Here is a 21,350-nt window from a genome sequence, read left to right on the forward strand (position 1 = left end):
TTATTGGACGTTGACGACTGTTCATTTGAAGTTCAGTTTGAATAAATGTACTTAGTAATACTCTGTTTTACTACTGGCTTGTTCACTTCAATTCAATGACCTTTGAAGACATTTAGTATTGATTGTAAAGGTCTGGTACTGCTGGTTTGGTTTCTTTATAATGAAGTATTGATTAACCATCATTATATACATGTTTCTAGTGGTATGTTTTGCAGTGTAACAGTTGGTCTTTTATACCTTCAGCAAAACTATCCGTCGATATTAACGTATAGTATTACCTAATTATGTCACAAAACTTATGTGTGTGTATAGTGCATTGTAAAATGCATCTGTGTTTTGGTGTTAAAATCTAAAATTCGTTTGGCAATGTATTTAGGGATCCTAGTCCTATTAATCACCGAGTAATGTTTTGTCAATGGCGCCCAAAGTAGGGTTAGTCGGGTCGTTTTTGTCAAAATTTAAATTATCCATATTTGTAAAATCTTATGACATCAGTTTAACTTTGGATATAATGTGTAGAATATGCATACCTTTAACATATTTTCCTTGTTGGCCACTTTTTGCAATACCTTGGGCGCTTTTGGCAAAATAACGTGTATGTAGTATCGCATGGCCGTTAAACCATATACATCCTACAGGTAGGAAGTACAGGTAGAATATATCTGACGAATTTTATAGTGCCAGTTCAATAGTCTAAAAAACATTGACGTAGAGCTGATATTCTTTCCTATCTTAACCCATAAAAGTTACACCTTCATGCAAGCCTTTGGTGTGTTTCTAAATCATTCAATGCTTCCAGTGAAGTCGCATATGGTTAATCCCCACTGTTCAGTCATGCTGGAGCTGTACTGATTATGCTGGAACATTTCCTCTGCCTGCCGTTCTTAAAATAATGCATGTGTACAACTGGTGCATGTTCTTGTGTATTAGAAGTTTAAATAATATTTTCACAGGAACCTCCAGTGGCGTCAGTGGTCGGCCAAATACAGCAGAAAACCGCCATATTGGTGACCCATGGTGCTTGAATAACACCGGTTTAGACAAGTCTCAGTGAGATATTATTCAATATACACTGTCCGTTGCAGTATGATTGTTCGATATTTCCTGTAATATGTGTGTTTGTCTGATTTGGGCCACATAAAGACAACCATTCCTTGTTTATCGACCATTCAATAACTGGGTTCCATCGGACCTCGGGCAACCGATCGAAGCCATTCTGTGTCGACGTGCAGGGAATATTGATGGATAGTTCTTAAGAATGTTATTAATTATAATTATAACCATATCGCACTGTACCTTCCATACATATACGCCCATTCTTGTGTATTATTACCACTGTTATTATTTATGTAAGCCTTTGTGTACACAGTTCGATTTGTTGCCAATTATTACGAAATGGGCGGGGACATGTTGTCGTTTCATCAATATTAAAAACTAACAATGGATAATAACGGGGACACGGATCAATGTTGACTACAGGGTTGTTATTTTAAGATGTTCAATTACTATAATAGAACACGATAGCATCAATAAGGTTATTTCTGGGCTCTGCATAATCGTCACCCCGATCATAAGATGCATTAGATCTAATCTTCGTAAAAGTTTATTGGGGTAAATTCTCAGAACAGGAGAGAGAGAAAAAACATGACAATTATCACACTAGAAATTTATTTGGTTATGCTGCACGTTTTTGTCAAAGCCGCCAACATCAGATTCAGATGATACCCAATGAAAAAATTCATCTTGAATGTTTATGTACAACCCCACTACTTCATTATAAACATGCATAGCCATTGTCAACTACAGACGTATCCATCCCAATATGGCCGCTAGCCAATTTCCTGTTAATGCCAAACATATCACTATGTATATAATGAGTTTAACGATAACGGTGTCAATAAAAATGATGAAAGAGGTTGTTATGTGTCTTATATTCTATTGTCATCAACTCTATTGTTATTTATAATATGATGATATGCGCCATTCCTGGCTTTTTACCTTCTATTATTGTAGTGTTAAATTTTTGAAAAATATATTTGTCTGGCTGCAAAAAATGCGATCATATCTCCTGCTTATATCTTGCGACATACATTGGTACGTTGGCTATGTATATTTCTTTCCCTCATAATGTTCTCCCTGTAGGTGGAAATTTAACATCCATTCAACATAAACTAGAACATTTCTAAACTACCGTATGGTTTATCTTTATTTAAAAAATCTGGGGTTCTTTAGCACGACCAACAAATGGGAGAAACATGCGAGGTTAAGCAGATGACTTAATTCTCTGGATCAAAAACAGTAACCGACCCGACCGACCTAATGATCCCAAACAGAATCATTAGACCACTCGGCCATCCAACACCCCGTTAAAGGTGAAAACAATTGATTAAAATTCGATAAAAAAAAGTAGGAAAAATCTAGCACTCTCCACAGATATATAATTTGGGATAAACACCTGATTGATAACTAATTATTAACTATAATCCTTTATGCAGTAGTTCACGACACCATGTCCCTTATTAAATTCAGGAGGGGGGTGGTGGCTGAATGGTTAGCGTGCGCGCGCTGTATCATAAAGTCTGTCATTGAGTCGACTGGCGTGGTTTCGAATCCCCTATTGTACGTGACAAGGAGTAGGGTCGCCTGTCCAACCTCGTGGGTTTTCTCCGGGTCCTCCGGTTTCCTCCCACTGCTAAAGACCCCTATGCCCAAGCGAATTATTGAAATAAAATTAAACCATATGTTAGTCCCGAAATGACCTAGTTTGTGTCGAGTGGAGGTTAAACCCCATTTCTCTCTCTCTCTCTCTCAAATTCAGGATCTGGGCACCCACACAGAAAGACTAGATCTTCACTTAAGGCGATGTCGTGTTGTTAGCTGCTGTTGGTATGGTTCAGCTTCACTCCTACACTCGATAAAATATAGTTCATCCATCTTGATCTCTCTATAGGGAATCAACATGTTAGATACAATACATGTTAACTAAACATAGCGTAATATAGACAACATTGGGTGGTACTAGATCAAAGCTTTATTTTAACCTGTGGGTTGCATGTTGGTCGATATCTGGCTAAATATTACATGTATATAATCTAAAAAAAATTGTTACTCATATGTTGCTCTAGCGGATATCTGGTAGTTTTGAATTCAGTGAGCTTTTAAACCACATCACACCTTCTTGATGCCAAACGTATGTACAATAACAACATATTCGTAAGTCTCATGTTATTATACTGAACTTCTTCAAGCGATTGTGGAAAAATAGATTTGGGCAATGATCAACGATATTGTATGAAATATTTGAAATACTTCAAATATATAGAAAATAGACATGGCACCATTATCGGCCAAATTAAATATATCAGATACATATTAAATTCAAATAAGTTTTAGGTAACACATCTCCACTAATCCCCATATAATCTAATTTTATAAATATTTTGGACTACTCTCAAGGTTTTGAAGACCTGGTTCCTTTTAAAGGAGCTAAATCGCTAATATTTGTGACCTAGAAATTGGCACAAATGGGTCGCAACGCATATAATAATGTAATATGAATGTATATAAACTGATTTACATTCAATCGTTTCCGTTTTTACTCTAATTTCAAAGCAGTTATGTTTGGCGAAATACGCCAGAACTCTCAACCGATTGGCAAACTCTAGCGCCTGGTTATTCCAGTCTACACCGATAGTATTTTATTCCGCATGCTCTCCAGATAAGAATAAGGCGTCACTGTTTGACATGACTTGTGGAATTTTTCTAGGCTGGTTCTTCGAGATCCTTGTTACAATATCAATGTTGATTTAAATTGCCAAATAATTGGTGTTTTCAATGTCAAAGACTTTGGATGATATTGAGTTAGAGACTTAGGCTTACTCAAGGATGAGGAGTGAATAAAACTCACCCTAACCACCAAACTAATTTGTTTCTCAATATAGTATTAAAGATGGCACAATGTCCATTTAGTGATAAAAAGTTGAATAGAAGCTTAAAGAATCTGTGACGTGGAATAGGTCACTGTAATGATATATATATATATTTATAATTTATACCTATGACCTTTTTACTGGTGAACCCAATAACACGTATCCATGAAAGTCTATATTTTGATTACAAATGGAGTGTTTAAACAGTAACCTATGTAATACTAATATCAAATCTGGAATAATTCGCCGCAACTGGTCATAATTGTCGACATGCGCGCCCTTACAACACCGCTCAACCCAACGACTGCTTACGGCTGGTATCGTGAAAGTTGACATATTGAACTTCCGCGACTATGAACAATTGTTGTTTGTCGATTTGCCACTCTTAACGACACAGCTTCTAGAGTCATCCAATATAACCAATTAGCTGGATGCATATTTTACCACGTGACAGTTAACTGGCTCGAAGCCAGCTTGTAAAATTTGGTGGGGCTATGGAATTTTTTTGGAGGAGCTGAGGATGTGGCCAGGGTCGGGGGGGGGGGGAATCCTCCCCGCGAAAATTCTGAAAATTTGGTGCTCTCTCCTCGCATCTGAGTGCATTCCTGGGCCTCAAATTGAAGTGCCTAAGGTACTTATAGGTATTCTATTATTCTATTCACAGAATGACAGTATAGGCTGCACAATAGGCACCTACATTTTAGGCGCCCGTAGGCACCCTACCTCGGGTGTAGGCAAATGTAAACATTTGAACCGGCCTTGTAGGCGAACAAATAAACCAGGGCCTCTTTTAAACCCGTAACTTGGGTATAAAAGGGCAGCGATCCTACGGGCCAACGACCAATTTGAACACTCCTAAAAAAATCATTATTGTCAGCGAAATATTGGGGGGGGGGGGCTTAGCCACCCCATAGCCACCCCATGGCTACGGGCCCGACAGTTTACCGTCGAGTTGATTTGAATTGGGTTGGGAGTCATCATGCAGACATTCAACAAATAACTTTGGAGTTCCATTGGCTAAAAATATATTGAAGGCTACATTTATTACTCCAGGGCATATGTGTTCCAGATAGATTGTGCATAGACCTTTTATATATTTCCTGACTAAAAGCCATTCGGCAGACATTTTGAAAATAAATGCACATATCACAGAATATTGCAATATATGATTAATGTCATTTGCCAAAGGCCATAGATACTTTTTTCATGAAACCCAAAACCACAATAGCATATTTAGTTATGTATGATATTAAACACATCTTTAGTTCAGTACAGACATTGTTATGACATGTTTTTGGTGTCAAATGATAGAAGTCTGTGGAATGTGTAAAGGTGAAAAGTAATAGCATTTGATCTTGCGACATATGATCGATTCTTACAAAAGGCTAATGCACAAATCTGTAACCGGGTCCATGTCTATGTTGTTAACTGTGAATGCAGAGCATCACACAAATTTGTTTGCTGTGTGAATTCCGCAGATGAGAAGTGGTATCAGGTGTTCTATGAATAGTAAGAACACCGCGCCATTTGCAAGGGAGATGGGGGTTATCATTAACAGTTACTGAATACCATCGCGGTTATTTTTGGACTAACCTGTATATATTTTCATAAATGTGCTTACCTTACTGGTAGATTTCTTAATCTCGGGGTGGGGGTCAACGATTTTATTTGTAGGCGTGGGATCAACGTACAGTTGCATTCATGACAGATCATACGGTCTCCATAGCACATAGTGTCGCTCGTTGTAGAATGAGTGAACATCACATGCCTCGTATACGACAACTATTACTCACTACACCTAATCGGGCTGCACTGATAGTTTTTATGTTGTGTAATACGTGCCTGTATAGCATGTATTGATTGCTATGACATTTGAAAGAATTTTAAAAAGTGGGTGGAATTAGAATCTTGTCTGGGAATGTTTCTCAACCTCCAGGCACGATGTACCCACAAAATATTTTTTTGTAGATGGCGCGTTAATGCCCGTTAGATATTAATGACCTAAACACGATAATAAATATGTCGGCAATAATTGTAGTTTGGATGACGATGTAAATAAAACTCGTACAAATCGTAAAATATACCACATATCACATGGTATCACTTTTTATATTTAAAAATGCTTCTGACATTAAAATGCAGAGAACGTGTACGTAAGAACGCTCACAATTAACACTTTTATAAATGAAACTACTTGTAAACTTGGCTGAAATTGAATATTAAAGAACATCCGAGCAAACTGATGGCAATCAAAAGTGGAATCGCAAAAAAGAAAGCCTTTAGTTCGAGGTTATACATTCTAGAAAAGGGTCGATTATGATTTATGGAACATTGGGCACAATTTTCCATCTGGCATTTACCCTTAGGGGTTTAATAATTGTGACAATACACACAAGCCATAAGAAAATTGAATTTAACTGTTTAAAATTGCTTAATAAAACATGTTTATATTATATATGTTATCTTCACAGGGACCTTAGCTCTTATACTCGTGAACATGGCAACACACAGTGCTGAGTCATGATGCACCACCAATCATTTGGATTGATAAGCTCGGCCTAGAGACTTAAATATTACAGGATAGAATTTAGCTTTAATATTTGTGAAATCCTTGTTGGGGGTTCTGTGCTTTATCATATCGGGGTTATTTATATACATCGGTTCCAGTGTTATGTACTGAGGTAGATGGTGCATGTATCATCTACGTCAATGTGGGTATACATGATTGTATTTTGCTTGACCTCCGTAATATGAGCCGATTATGAGGTCTCGGCCACAAATTACATGATCTATCGAATGAAATTCGCAATATGTTTGATTATCGTGAGCAATGCAGGGTATGGTTACTATTTCATGAACACCTGGTACCACTTTCCATTATGAGGTTCGTTCTGATGCGCCTTGTTGTTATATGATTTTTTTTCTGAATTCGTCCTCGATTTTGTACCTTGACTAATATATTGAATGTTTATATAGTTTAAGGTTATATGTGATTTCGGAGATTTATGCTGGAAAATGACTTAAAGACTAATATCGTCATTCGTTGATCTGTCTATCCTGGTTTTGTTTCCAAAGTATATCTAAGAAACCACTCAAGATATATTTACGAAACTGTGTACACACACCAATCTATTATAGTAGCTGTACCGTTATCTAATTTTAAAATTAATAGTGTTTGTGTTTTAACTGAAACAAAATTGACTTAGTGTTTGTGTAGTGGTGTGGGATATTGATGACCGAGTCATCTTGCTTTTGTATGTATGAATACAAACAATCATCAAAAAGAGTGTACAATTTATTATCTCATACACATCCGCCTTAGTCCCTTGTCTACTCCATACTAACAAGATAAATATATATTAATATAGATTCTAGTTTCCTGGTATTACAATTCGCTATATCTATTACACATGCTCGTGCCATTGTCGTTCATTGATTTTATGCTGTCTTTCACAAGACGCGGCCGTTCTCTATAATGCATTTCTAATTGGCTAAATAAGAACGTAGCGCGAGTCACTGGTTGAACGTGTGGAATTCCAATAAGAAAATGGATTGGACATAATGGCTTACGTGAGTATAACAAGCCGTCATATTTACCAACACACTTTTACATTAGAATATGGTGTTATTGTAGGGCTTCCATAACGTGTGTTAACGCATCCATTCTCCTCGCCATATATTGGATATTGTTTGTAATAATTTGTTCTAATGTTTACAAGATCAACTGAAGCGTGTTGTGTTTAAGTTATGTTATCGTGTTCAACAAGCTTATCATATGTATGGATACATTAATCTCTAATTTGATGAGATGTTTTTAGATATTGAAGCGTGTTTCACTGATTAAATATGTTTTGCATGTTACTGAGGGCTTCGGAATCATTTCTTTCTTAATATATATATATATATATATAGAAGAATCCTGATCAGTAATGCCCATACTTGACAACCGAAGACGATAGGCTTTTTTGGGGCAATACATAAATTTACTTTTAAGGATAATTTTTTTTCACGGATTGTCAGTATTTTTTATATAAAAAAGGTCAAATCGGATATTTGTATTGCACAAAAGAACAACGAAAAATGATAACTGATAACTATGTCACATGTGCAAACATGTAACACGTCCTAGTCTCCGGTCCTTTAGAAAGATTATTAATACAAATGTCCCGTGCACAACACCCACCAGAATATATAGCTAATTGCAAAGAATCCAAGTACATGACGTTTTATTATTTAACCGCAAGACGGGAATAGTTCAACTTTTGTATTTGTTATTCTACCAAGTCTAATAGAATTTAATACCATTGACGAAATAATTCGGGGTAATATCATTTAGCTAACCTTTGTAAGTTAGATGAAAACTAATTCACTTAAAAGTTAAAGTTATAAATATTTCGGACTTAACTTCATTATGCCATTATCGCTTGAGAACGATATTTCTGAATATTTTTTTTTCTTTTGCGTAAAATTCCCTATCTGGGAATATCTGCTTATTTATACATTTAACAAATTGTACGTGGTATAAAATTATTTCAAATTATTTATAGGTACAATATGATTATTTCTTTACAGATATTAAGTAGACGATCTAATGCACCAAAAGTATGATATTTATTATGGTCTAGCGCCGCTATCCGTCAAAATTTGTAAGCTTGGGAAACTGCTACTCGTTGTTAGTCCACGAAGCATGAGAAATAGCTTTATTTAACGTCCGCTTCCGCAATGAAGTGATGAAGCAGGTACATCTACAACAGCAAAAATCCCTTGTGTCTGAAATAACTTTATTTAACTCCCGCTTTCACAATGAAATGATGACGCGTGTGAAATAGTAACAAACCCATGTATTAGAAATGACGTTATTTACCGTCCGCTTCTAGAAAGAATGGAAATCGCACATCCACCCAAAGACATGCCTTCAAATGTATCAAAATGTCCAGCCCCTCCCACTACAAACAATGATTACTTGTTTGACTCATCGTCTTGTTTTCCTTCCACAAAGAGTCTTCCTTCGTTATAGCAAACAACAATTATTTTGACACTTTCCAAACAACGACAAATCAACCATTCTAAGGCATACCTGTGAAAAACACACTGATTGGGAATATTGATTTCCCGCGGGTTCTTTATCAATCTAAGAATAGAGTTGTCACCCTTGACTCAATGCAATCAAGGCAGCTATTTCTCACCAATTAGCACCGCTTGGGTTAGAATCAGATCGTAAACTTCACCTGCTCATCTACGTGCTCAATATGAAATGCAAAATATCGTGATTTTTCTATAACAGCTAAATACACAATATTAAATAGTTGGGTAGGAAAACAACAAATAAAGAAACCGCACCTATAAAATTCATAAAACTAATTTCACTAGTTAGATGAAGAAATATCGGACACAATTTTTTAAAACAATGATGGTCTTCATCACAAATATTGGATATTTTGTAAAATACAAATAATGAAAGTCTAGTAAGCATTTCGCATTCCATTTAAGAAATTTAAGAAATTACCGAAGAGATTATTTGGATTTGGAACTTATTTTATCTCATAACATCATCGAAGTCCACATTGGCGATATTATCTAAATATTATTCATTTACCTAAATTGCATAACAATGGCGACATTCAGAATGACAGTAGTCCCTGGCCAGAAATTATGTTATGTTATGACATCATGTCAGTTTAAATTACTTTGACATTTGGCTTTAGTGTCATATACACTTGTGTCTTTTTGTGTTGTGTTTTGCAGTATTTTTTTCTGCATTATCTATTGGAGATTACGGTGAATACTTTTAACACCGATAACCGTTCAAAGTTCAAGTGTTTTTTGGGGGTTTTTTTGTTCTTAAAATGATTGGCAGTTGAAAATATTTGATTGTGCTTCGGGATAATTTTTTCCATCTGGACGGTTTTTTTATTGGCCGCTCTAACATGTTTTCGCATTTAGTAATTCGTATTGATTTGACATTCTGCAACAGTTTCATATCCAGTAAATTATTTTCAACAAAATATTAGATGACACGCTATGCGCGGTGTAAATTGTTTCATGACAAAAACCAAATGTTGAAAGTGCAGGATGACATGCAATGCACAGCTGGAATTTTTAGCGATTGTGAAAAACTGCATAGTATAAGATTGTATACCTCACGCAAAGGCTTTATACCCGATTTTCAGATTATTAGGCGTTCAACATATATATTAAAACCAGATTAAAGCTCGATTTATCAGCCACCTGTGGCCCCGACACTGATTTGAGCTTGTATTAATCAAAACAGCACTGACAGTCTCAGAACTCCAATCATCGCCTGCTAAGAATATTTGGCCATCTTGATTTTGTCACGTGATACCCTAACTGTTTATATTTTCAACACCAGAGAGCTGTTGGTAATTACCTATCTAAGAGATATAAGCCGGTGGGTTACAGAGCATTCCGGTCATTCAAAGACTGTATACCTTGCTCTAGCATAGTTGTTTTCCTTTGCTAGTAAAGAAGCGAGTGTGTAGATTAGACCCAGATGAGTAGATAGTTGTTTGTATGTCACGATGGTGGGTAATATTCAATACTTGTTTATATCTATATCCCACGATACATATGTAGTTAATAGTATATACACAGACTAATACATACGTCGATACACTAATATTTATAACGGTAAATCTCAACCGGATAACACGATTCCTTTGTGTCACATTATATGGGAAAGAACTCCGTGTGGGGTGGGGGCGCTTTTAGATAACATGCGATTTTTCAAAGAAAACGCACAGTAATGTCTAGTGGGTTGATAAAGAGATGCAACATACTCTATATCGAATATGATGTTGGCAGTGGTCAGTCACTAGGTGTTTAGGCAGAGAATGCTCGAAGCTGACAATATTTTGTTTCCTTATTAAATATTTAACATATTATATCTATGTTGAGCGTAATAATTAACATAAACAAATAATAAAATTCTACAAAAATATTAGTAGACGACTAACCTTTTTGCGATCGACCAATTTCATTGAATTTTCTTTTTTTAAAGAAAAATATGAGAATTGTTTTGTCTGTTGTCATCATAAGTTTGTCTAGAGTTGATTCAAGGGAAGGAAAATTGGCAGCTTTTGTTTGATTAGAAAAATAATTTAACCTTCTTCATCGACTTGCACTTAAAGAAAGAAATTGGGTTTATTTCCGTGATGAATAATGCTCTTGAAATAGATAAGGATGTATGTATAAACGAGATAAACTTTTATTAACCGGTTGATCATAAGTTTATATTACTTTACTTGTTGTTTACAGAGGGTGGTTTTACACTGGGTTATTGCAATGGTTTTATGAAAGTACTATTTGTCGTTGTGTTTGAGGTTTCGTGTGCAAATTGATACCACACGTCATATATTTCTTGGCAGTTGGAATTTAGCTTAAAATCACATTGTCTGGGGGAATTTCTCCCCTCGCATCGCAGTTGTCAATGTATTAAAATTGAATTCAGTATATGGTTGTGTTTGTGGAAAGAGTGCGTGGGTTTGGCGTGGTATTTTCTGAAATGAATAGCACCATTTTTACATTGTAGGTTTTAATTTTTGGTAAGCTAAGAATGAAAGTAGCTAAATTATATTTTCGTTTACCCAAGGCTTCGTGGTATAACCATTTAACAAGTTTTATTAGTGAAAATGTTACCGTCGAGATAAATTCCATTGACAATAAAAACTTAATATAAACAACGTAGATAATCTCCAATCTCGCTTATTCTATTGTGCTATTTCTGTTAGTTTAGTTTAGATTTTCTCTGTTCACTCTTCTCTTATTACGAAACATGCTGTAGCGTTATTTTTATAAGTCTTCTTGGCACTACCAACGTTTTTAAAGGCCAACGTCTACAGTATAAGCATAACGTTACGCCGTGTGACCAAGAAAATGGCTGCCCGTGTTCATCTATCATCGCTAATGAATCGTCTGCTTTCAATTCTTGTTATTTATAAATAATTAGGAAAATGGAAAGAAAGATGTATATCAATAACAGGTTCAACCAAATTATATCTAATGGGAACGTGACCCACTTCGTAATGGCCGAATCAAAGGAAATTAAACCTCAATTAATCGGAAAATCCCGGGTCTATCTTAAATAGAACAGTTATTTGGTAATAAAATAACCTAGTGCAATGTAAACTGAGACCGGAACAAATTTAAAAAATAGAATATGCTATATTATTAGAAAAAGCAATGTATGGATATAATTTACATTGAAAGTAAATAGTGTAAAACGTCTACGCAAAACAACTAGATAATTCCTACATTAATATGATGATTTTTTCAAAGGTGGACGATTTGATCGGATAACCTGGATATTAATTATTATCCATGCACAATGTTAGGAATTGGACACAAAATGGACACCAATAGCTAATATGCATATTATATTTCACGGCGTAATCAGGCCACACAAACCCTTAATGTTTTTATGGAGTTGTTGATATTTTAAATATCGTAATTGGTAATACTAAAACTAATAACCTCTTCCTGCACCTGGATTACACATTTCAATTAATTTTATTTCTCAACCCGCATCGTAATCTATAAAAAAATTAGAGCACCTTGAATGTTGGCAAACTGTAAACCACGTAAAACCTACTTAGTATCTTGTACCATTCATTCATTCACCGTACGATTTTAACGAAATGGCGGAAACTTGATCACCTTCCCAGTTGTTAGAACATAATATACCGCCATTCTGCCATTATATCACCCGTGTTTCTGCTTTGAATAATATTGTTTAGACGTGTAACAGGATTGACAGATATCCCCAAAAACTATTTGATGTATCTTTAAGACGGTTTTGTTATATATTTTGCCAGTTTCTTTTTAAAACGAGACCATAATAAAAGTCCTCGAACCATTAACTCCACTATAAAACAAGTATAATTTTAGGAGGCTGTTGAATCTGTTTGGTTTTAATAACAGTTTACATTTGGCGAAAACGTTTACCCCTTTTTAATAGCATGAACAGTTGTTGATGTATTGCATTAAAAATCGAAAATTTCAATGTTTTGGTAAAGCGAATGTTTATTTTCAGCTATAATATCGCCATAAAATAACAAAGAAGTATGCGCCTCCAAACGCTATCTATGTGTTCCTTAAGAATTAAGAGACACATACCAAAGGTTGTATAAACACTTCATTTTTCCTGTTACAAAGATCCAAAAGAAAAAAAACTTAGGTTTTAATTAATAGTCACTTAAGTAGTACAAGAATGCATTTGAGTCTGAGGACCAATAACACCCTCGAAGTTTCTAGGTTGTTATTACTGAGATTTTAGTGAAATTTAATTTTGTTTTCGAATACACAATTTTGCTGCATTTTAATTTAATACCTAATGATAAATTCCGATTTATTCACTTTCTGGGGTACGTTTTTAAACTTAGTTTTGAAATACACAACAAGTACACAAAACTTTTGGATGTCGATTTCACATTCTTTATCATTTTGTGATAATATAAACTCTCACCTGGTCTTTTTTTATAAACCTGACTATATTAATTATATACTTATGTATCTAAATCAATAATTCATTTGCATGTATTTAAAGTAGATTACTAACTCAAAGGTAATTTGTGCTGGGAGTTGAAATGCCTCACTAATTTATGTATGTAGATTATATAGATTATTTATAAAAGAAGAAAATGTGCGTAGAGTGTGGTTTCCATTGGGTTTTTTTTTCAATATTCCATATTTCAAATGGAAACATATGGTTTTTCTGGTAGGGGTTATAAAGTACTTTTTAATTATCATACATTTAACAAAAGTAAAAACTAGTCATTACTCAAGACGATTTGATTGGATTTAACCACCACCTATGCTCAAATAGATCAATTTAATATTTAGTAAAGTTAATTGTTGCCTCTTTTATTGCCTTAAGATCTGCATATGGTTCCCAGAAATCAGTATTAAAATTACTTTACATCTTACTCAAATTATTGGCATTAATATTGCTACAATTAACTGAAATCATTAAATTAGTATTGGGGAATGGTGTGTTTGTAATTAGGACTAAAATTGGAAGTACAGGTGCACATGGTTGTCTCATATACAAGATGATTTTACAATAGTACTCCAATAAATTAAATCGTTATGCGGATATGCTAATGTGGCTTCGTCTACGATTTTCGTTTACAACCAGTTTATTACTTAATATAATAATATATGATTCGGTATAGTATAAACAACCCCTGCCGTAAGAATGCGATGTTGAGGAAATTGACCAAGTATGATTAAATGTGTCTTTGTCGGTGTATTTTGTACCGTTTGAGTTCATTGGTTTTGACAGTATATTGAACATATACCTCACATGAGTATTAAATGCACCGTTGGGGACACGTGGAAAAATTGTGTTAGCTTTATATCAATTTCCAATTCAAAATATTATATAAAACGACAATGATATCACAGATCCCGCCATATTGGGTGTGACAGTATCGCTATACGATATGACGTAAATGGAACCAGATGCCCCTATAGGTTCAAATACACAAACCGTTTCTTTGTCTCTGAATGTCGACATGGGAACCACGTGTGTCCTTTTATCAATTCCAAAAGTATAAATACATCTAAAGATACGGAGAGAGAATATACAATTCGGTTAGTTAACCATAATTTTTGTTTTCTTTTTAATTCCAGATAATGTCGATCAGTTCCAGATCTCCGTCAAAATGCGACAAGAACAGAAAAACCTGCCCACCTGGTAAGTTCTACTTTCTTTTTCTAGAACACATGATAACACTCGTCAATTATATATGGCTTAACACTTTCTGTTGTACTGTAGTACAAGGTATATTTTGTAACCGGTTTTGTTCATTAGATAGATCGTGTTTACAAGTGGCTAAGTGGAGGGGACGCTGTGGCGAGCTGTGCGTCATGGCTTTAAGTTACTGCGTCCCCTTGAGGTTTTGCACCCCTTCCAAATGGACAAAACACGTTTTAATGCGGTTTTCAAGGCTATAAACATAATGCTAACTAGGTATAAAACATATACCGTGGTTTAGATATACTAAAAATCCACTCTAGCATTTTGCACACATCTCAAAATTTATCGGTGCCGATGAGAGAAACCGCTCCCACCCCACCGATATAAATATTGGGTTTTGGAGCCCCTGTGGGATCTTGTCCATCGTACAAAATCATGGGTCATCTCGGACCGTGCTTACCCTTTAATGATCAGTTCATACCACGTCTTCTATGCTGACATTTCACACACCTATCATTATGTTTAGTACACTAGGATATTAGGTCGTGTTAATGAGGTAAAATTTAGCGGGATATTGTTGGGAGGTATCTCAAGCGTTTGACACGAAGTATTGTTATCTTAAACGGGTTTACCAGAACCCATACTGTTAACTATGAAATTGCACAAACTGGCAATGCAACAATGCGCTGTGATTGAAATACAAACATTTCACAACAATGATGGACGTTAAAGCTACTTGAAATTTTTCAGCTTTGATCTAAAACGCATACGTAAACCAAATATACATTTAGTCGTGTACAGAAGGTTGACGCGTGGGGTATATTAGATATCTCTTATCCAGCAGCAACGGACGTGTGGTGACATGATCGAAGCCGTCACGTGATTTAAAAATAATGTCTAGATGAGTGCTAAATCTTGATTACAAACTTATACATAGAATGAAATCGAATTAGTCCTGAAAAGTGATGGGATAAAAGTAATTGCAATTGGGGTTAAGTTCTAAACGGCACTGCCAAGCTAATACACAAGTGTGTGACGCACGCAGATGATTTGTTGTTCATATTTCAATCGGATGTGCACGGTGATGCATTCTGAAGTTGTCTTGTGCGGCCTACGTGAAGATTTATGATATACAACATATCAACATGCACGGATTAAATATGTCTGTCTCCTAGTGTTTGAATGAGAGTATGTGATGTATTAATTAGTTGTGTGTAGCCGTATACCATACACCCAGCGCGTGAGAACGTAACATAAATATCTGATTCTCAGATTCTGCTTCTCATCCTTCATCAAACAGACACGACACGACGTGTTCTCAAAGGTCTATTGTTCAAAAGGTGGACGCGACGTTATCCAATCTCCCCTCAGTTCAAAATAAAATAAAAATTCTTGAAAGACAGATATCAAGATGGGTTAAAAATTAATGATAAGATGTTTCCAATAAACAAGAGAGGTAACGAACAACTGAATTAAACGAGGAATCTATCAACTAATCTTTGATCTTCTTAATTACACATAAGCCTTCTTTTCTAAAGTTGTCTTCTTTGTTGGTCTGGAGCCCGGTTTGGGGTAGTAAAGATCTCGGTGATCAAGAAGGTCTGTCGGTAAAACTCCTTGTAATGGATAAGCTGCTTTTAAGCTCGAGTTAATCACGAGAGTTGCTTCCCATTCGACCACTCGATTTCTCCCTTCTTTTGAGAGCCTCAATTATAGAGAGTAATGGAGAGGAAAGGAACATAAAGATGGCTGTATCGACTTGTCTAGCCTAGCCATGTTGATTAAGCTACTTGAACCTTAATGAAGATATCGCATTGATCAGAACATCCATACTTCAGCCTACAACCCGCGTTACGACGTAACCTGGCGATCGATAGCTTCAATACCGGACAAACTAATGCATCGAGGGTCGAAGCCTCCTGAAAGAAGGATTAAAATCGTTTCATAGACACAAATATACGATCGACAGGAAATATCGAAGAAAGATTTATTTTTGTTATTTTCACTAAGTGCTGCCCGAGGATTGATTTTATGGAAATGTTCAATGCTCGAACCCTTTTCCTGCATCCTGTTAAGAATTTTATTAATACGTTACCATGTAAATGTCCATGTAACGCCATAATATGAAATGTAGCCTATTAATGGTGGAAAGAAATTAATCTAAGTATATGCTATCTTAATAGTCACTGCATCATGTAGAATGTTTATGATTAATGTCATTTTTGGACAGATTTGAAGTCGTAGATAATTTGTCTTTTCAATTATAGTTTAATGGGGTATCTGAAGGAATCGATTCCGTGACTTTGGGGTGTTTTAAATACGCATTTATTGCAAATTCAGATTTAAAGATACATTATGGGAGATTAAATAAAGAGCTGGCAGTTCTCACTATAATAGTTAAAAACTAGATACTATAAAGGGAATTTGCTGAAAATTTCATTCAAATTGATCCACTATGAACAGAGATTTTAGCGATTGAATTTTTGGCCTAGCATCGATCATCATTACTAAAGTCGGTAGGATAAAAAACATAGTCTCGATTATCCATTCCATGATTAAATTATGGATGGAAGTAGAACAGCAAATCGGAACCTAATCCAATAAACATCGCAGGCAAACGATGCCATCGAGAGTTGATTATGGTCTGGATAAGTTGATTAATGTCTAATTAATAATTTAGATAACATTTCGGGCGTAAAGAAAGACCTGCAATAGGCAGATTTAGTTCTTGCATAATGTATGTTAATTTGTGATTTGAACTATTATGTTTGGTATTCGCATTATAAAATGCTATATCTTCCTAAAAACGCCTTTAACGTTGCGGGCAAAGCCTATCAACAATCACCATATCATTGCAGAATCGAAGCCTCTTCGTCGCCGAGAACATCAGATATCCCTTCTAGAAGCATATGCATAACGAAAATTTTTACTGTGTACATGCATGTATATGTCAGCCACTGCATTATGTCAAAGTCACCGCACCCATATGTTACATAGATTGATTCCAACACCGATCCCTTACTGATAGACACCCACTAGCGATTGGCAGAAAACCTATCGTTTCCTTAAAGAAGTCCATATTAATACCTTCAGCATTAAAGTCTCAGACACACTGCACATAACATTAAAATTAATAGCCTTGGATTCAGAAGAGATCGTTATCTCTTTCAAGCAAAACCATCCATCCATACATAATATGCATAGGTCATAGAAAGATAATAAATCTCAACTTCACAAAAGCAATTTCCCCACGAACAATTTATTCTCGTACGTCAAAATATCTAATTTTGAATAATTAAGATTTTCACACTACGGTCAAAAAAATATATATACACTGCTGTTACGAATATACATGAATTTGGATTTAACATAACATTTTACTCATTATTGTTGCGTTTTATCTATGAAATCGCTACATTAATGTACCTCTCTACAAAGCAACGAGCTCGCGCATTATCGTAAGAAATTCGCCCTTGTGCTTCTTTGCATAAAATAAGATACACAAAAAGTTTCATGAGTGCTGAAATGAGTAAAGAATCTCTTGAAACCGCTACAGTAATGTAACCTAAAGATCACCGAGGTCACAGGCATTACCATAAGAATTTCGCTGTCGCCGTTTTTGCATATATTAAGATATACAAAAAAGGTACACAAGTGCTAAAAAGTATAAGAATCTCTTAATTTAATTCAATCTAAAAAAGGGTAGTATAAGCCAGAGAGATCCCTGTTATTTTTAAATGACGATGTGTATCAGGAAATTATAAAACGAACTCAAGTCCATGGAACTAGCATTTCATAATATTACTAATTGTATCATCGGCAAATATATATGTCTTATTTTCAAAATCTGTTTCGATTTAATTCAATAAATATTAGTCTCCAGGAACAGGCAGAATAAAGGTTAGACGTATTTATACGTTTCTTTTAAAGATTTTGTGGCCATACAGTTCTCGTCTAGTTTGCGTTTTCGTTGTTTCCAGCTTAGTTACATGGCTTCATTATTTGACAAGTGCAAGCTACATGTAAAAATAGTGATCGCCAATGTTAAATAATATGGTATTTATTGAATATTTTCTTTGGAAACGAGGAATGTGATCCAGCATTTAGTCGATTTAAAGATGGTTCCGTAACTGACAAGGGACAGACATCAGTGTTAGCTTTTAAAGATCTGTTCAGTCTTGCAAGACGCCATAGAAATTATTTAGAGGCAATCTCCGTAAAGAAACGAATTGATTGACTGTCAGGCTGTGTATGAAGAATAAGCAAAGCGGTCTTCCTGAGCTTATGGTTTAATGTTTCTTGGTATTTTGTAATTGTGTTATGGATGACTAACTTTCGCGATTTGAGAAGGCTATTAAGGCATGACTTTGATTTGACGGACTCATCTCTCTAGTTGCTCTGCATGAGGCTATTTTTACTGTTCTTAATAATATTGATATGGAAACTACCATGCGTTGAGAGATCTAAAATCCCAGCGAACAATAAAAAGGATGCCTTCAGATACTCTACAGGCGACGCCTGGCTTGCAATTTTTGAAAGTTTGAGTGATTTTTACAAATAAATGAACTCACAAAATTGGTCATAAGTTCACGAAATGTAAAATACCGTAGAAGATAACACTCTAAATCCGAGGTTTATCATTTTAAAACTATTCGCTCTTTTAAACATTCATTGTGTCATTGTACTAATGTAATGTAACGTAAACTTCGACCAAGAAATCGATCAATGGTGTCATGTCATGTTGATGCCAAGCCTAGTACTGAAGTGAACTTACACCAATTTACTGACAGATATTATCAAAGCATAGAGTCCTACGGGGCTTTTCTAAAACATTTCATAATGCAATTGCAGTAGCATATTACTTTATGCCTCCTTTATTATGAGAAATCCACACTCTCAAGGGGTTTATATTTCCTTTTTATCTGCTTTAGTTCGGTCTTGAACTAGAAATTTAAAACGACATTAAATATGAAAATACAGTTTCATAGAAACGTTATACGCAACCCTTTTTTTACCCCGTAGGCAGAATGTAGGTTGCCTAGTTTTTAACCTTGTGCGGTATTTTGATTTATTTAATGTGATATATGGGCACCCTTGTAATACTCCCACACTGAAATATAATCGTATAATGTCACCCCTGTCCGCCCGCCGACCCGCCCGTCCATTGTCCCTCGGCATGGTTGTGAACGCTCTAGACGTCTTGGGGCTAAAGTAATCATCCGATTGACTTTAAATTTATACATATACCAGATAAAGAAGCCCATAATTACTACTGAAATATTGCCTATGATCTCTTTTTAAAATATTACGGACGCTCTCGTGACTAAATTTTTATTCGCATTGGTTTGAAATCAATACACATTGTTTATGTGAAGAAGTCTTTTGATCTCCAACGATTTACGATAACAAATTAGCAGTGTCTCTGTTAAGATCGATGATGTTTTGTTATTCTTTCCTACTTATAAAGATCGAACATTTTCGAAAAGTAATATTGTCTTCAGTGTCTTTAAATTTTAGTGAGGTTATCTGGAAGCGGCCCTTAAATTTGTCCGTGTCAGTAGTGAGAAGTGGTGACGCCCACTGGAGAGAGAATGCATGGTGCACTGTCGACAAACTCAGCGTACATTCGACGATATCCTCCACGATGGTTAACTTTTAGTATAGGTAGTGAGAAGGAAGTGTAGTCAGATGTTCGAAAGAGGGTAAACTTGTTACGTCTTTAATCAGAGTTGTCGTTTCACAAATCCAGATTCTAGTCGACGATGCTCTCTCAGAACCACTACGTTTAATTCTCAGTACTAAAACTATGATGATATACCCGATCCTTATCAAATATCCTACTTAATTCCAGCTGTTATCAGCCATCAACACGATAGAATAACACCAGAACATACCAACTTATTATAGTGACTTACTTACAAGAATTCCACTCTCCCACTGCCAGAATGAAAGCCATCCTGCCAGTGTGCTTTTACCGTATTTCAACATTACGCCAAACGAATATGTACCCGGGAGAATGGTACACATAAACGGATTTTATTTAACTAGTCATTTAATCTGTCTACTTCAAACACATTCATTGGTCTCAATAAGGTCGATTCTCGTCCATGTACATATCTCAAAGAACGGACAATTCGCTTCTCCACACCCATACATACGTCTGCTACCCATTGGCTTGAGATAAGGGGGATGGTGTACTTTCATCGAAAATCCGTAATTTATTTAATTTTTTTTATGTGTAAATGGTTTATATAACAATTAGTTTGTAATTTAGTTTATGGGTATCTATTATTTTATGTCATAACAATGTGTTTATATTTTGTAATATGAATATTTATATAAGTCATTTTATATTATCACGTTTCGTTTATGTTATGTTACAGGATTACCTAGATATAACAATTTGTTTATTTTTTTGTGTGTCGAGAATATCCAAATAATTTGATATAGTGTGTATAAAAAAACAACTTTTCAACTGTTTATAATTGTTTGTATTTTCAGGGCATTATATGAATGAATGTGCCGACAATGAGGGATATGAATGTTTACAATGTAGTGTGGACACGTTTCAACCAAATCCCAACCGGTTGGGTGACAAGTGTCGAGTAATGTAAGTTTATTTTATATTTGACAAGTTTTAACCAATATTCAAATTATGAGAGCTGAAAACGTCCATTGATCTAGTTTATTACCTAGATCAGCTT

The 21,350-nt window shown here is 35.2% G+C and overlaps 1 protein-coding gene across 7 annotated transcripts in view; it reads left to right on the forward strand.

Annotated features, from left to right (window-relative positions):
• Nucleotides 1-21,350, forward strand: part of LOC126827483 (uncharacterized) — a 96,130-nt gene that overhangs the window by 59,505 nt on the left and 15,275 nt on the right. For 6 of the 7 annotated variants that reach the window (XM_050556866.2, XM_050556864.2, XM_056102234.1 and 3 more), the window contains 2 exons: nucleotides 14,580-14,643; nucleotides 21,148-21,256. In XM_050556866.2, coding sequence (XP_050412823.1) covers nucleotides 14,580-14,643; nucleotides 21,148-21,256 — 173 coding nt within the window. Of the gene's footprint in view, nucleotides 1-10,365; nucleotides 10,472-14,579; nucleotides 14,644-21,147; nucleotides 21,257-21,350 lie in introns of those variants that run through there. The other variant, XM_050556868.2, reaches the window with a different exon arrangement.

The sequence above is a fragment of the Patella vulgata genome, chromosome 7 (assembly GCF_932274485.2).
Source record: "Patella vulgata chromosome 7, xgPatVulg1.2, whole genome shotgun sequence".
NCBI lineage: Eukaryota > Metazoa > Mollusca > Gastropoda > Patellidae > Patella > Patella vulgata.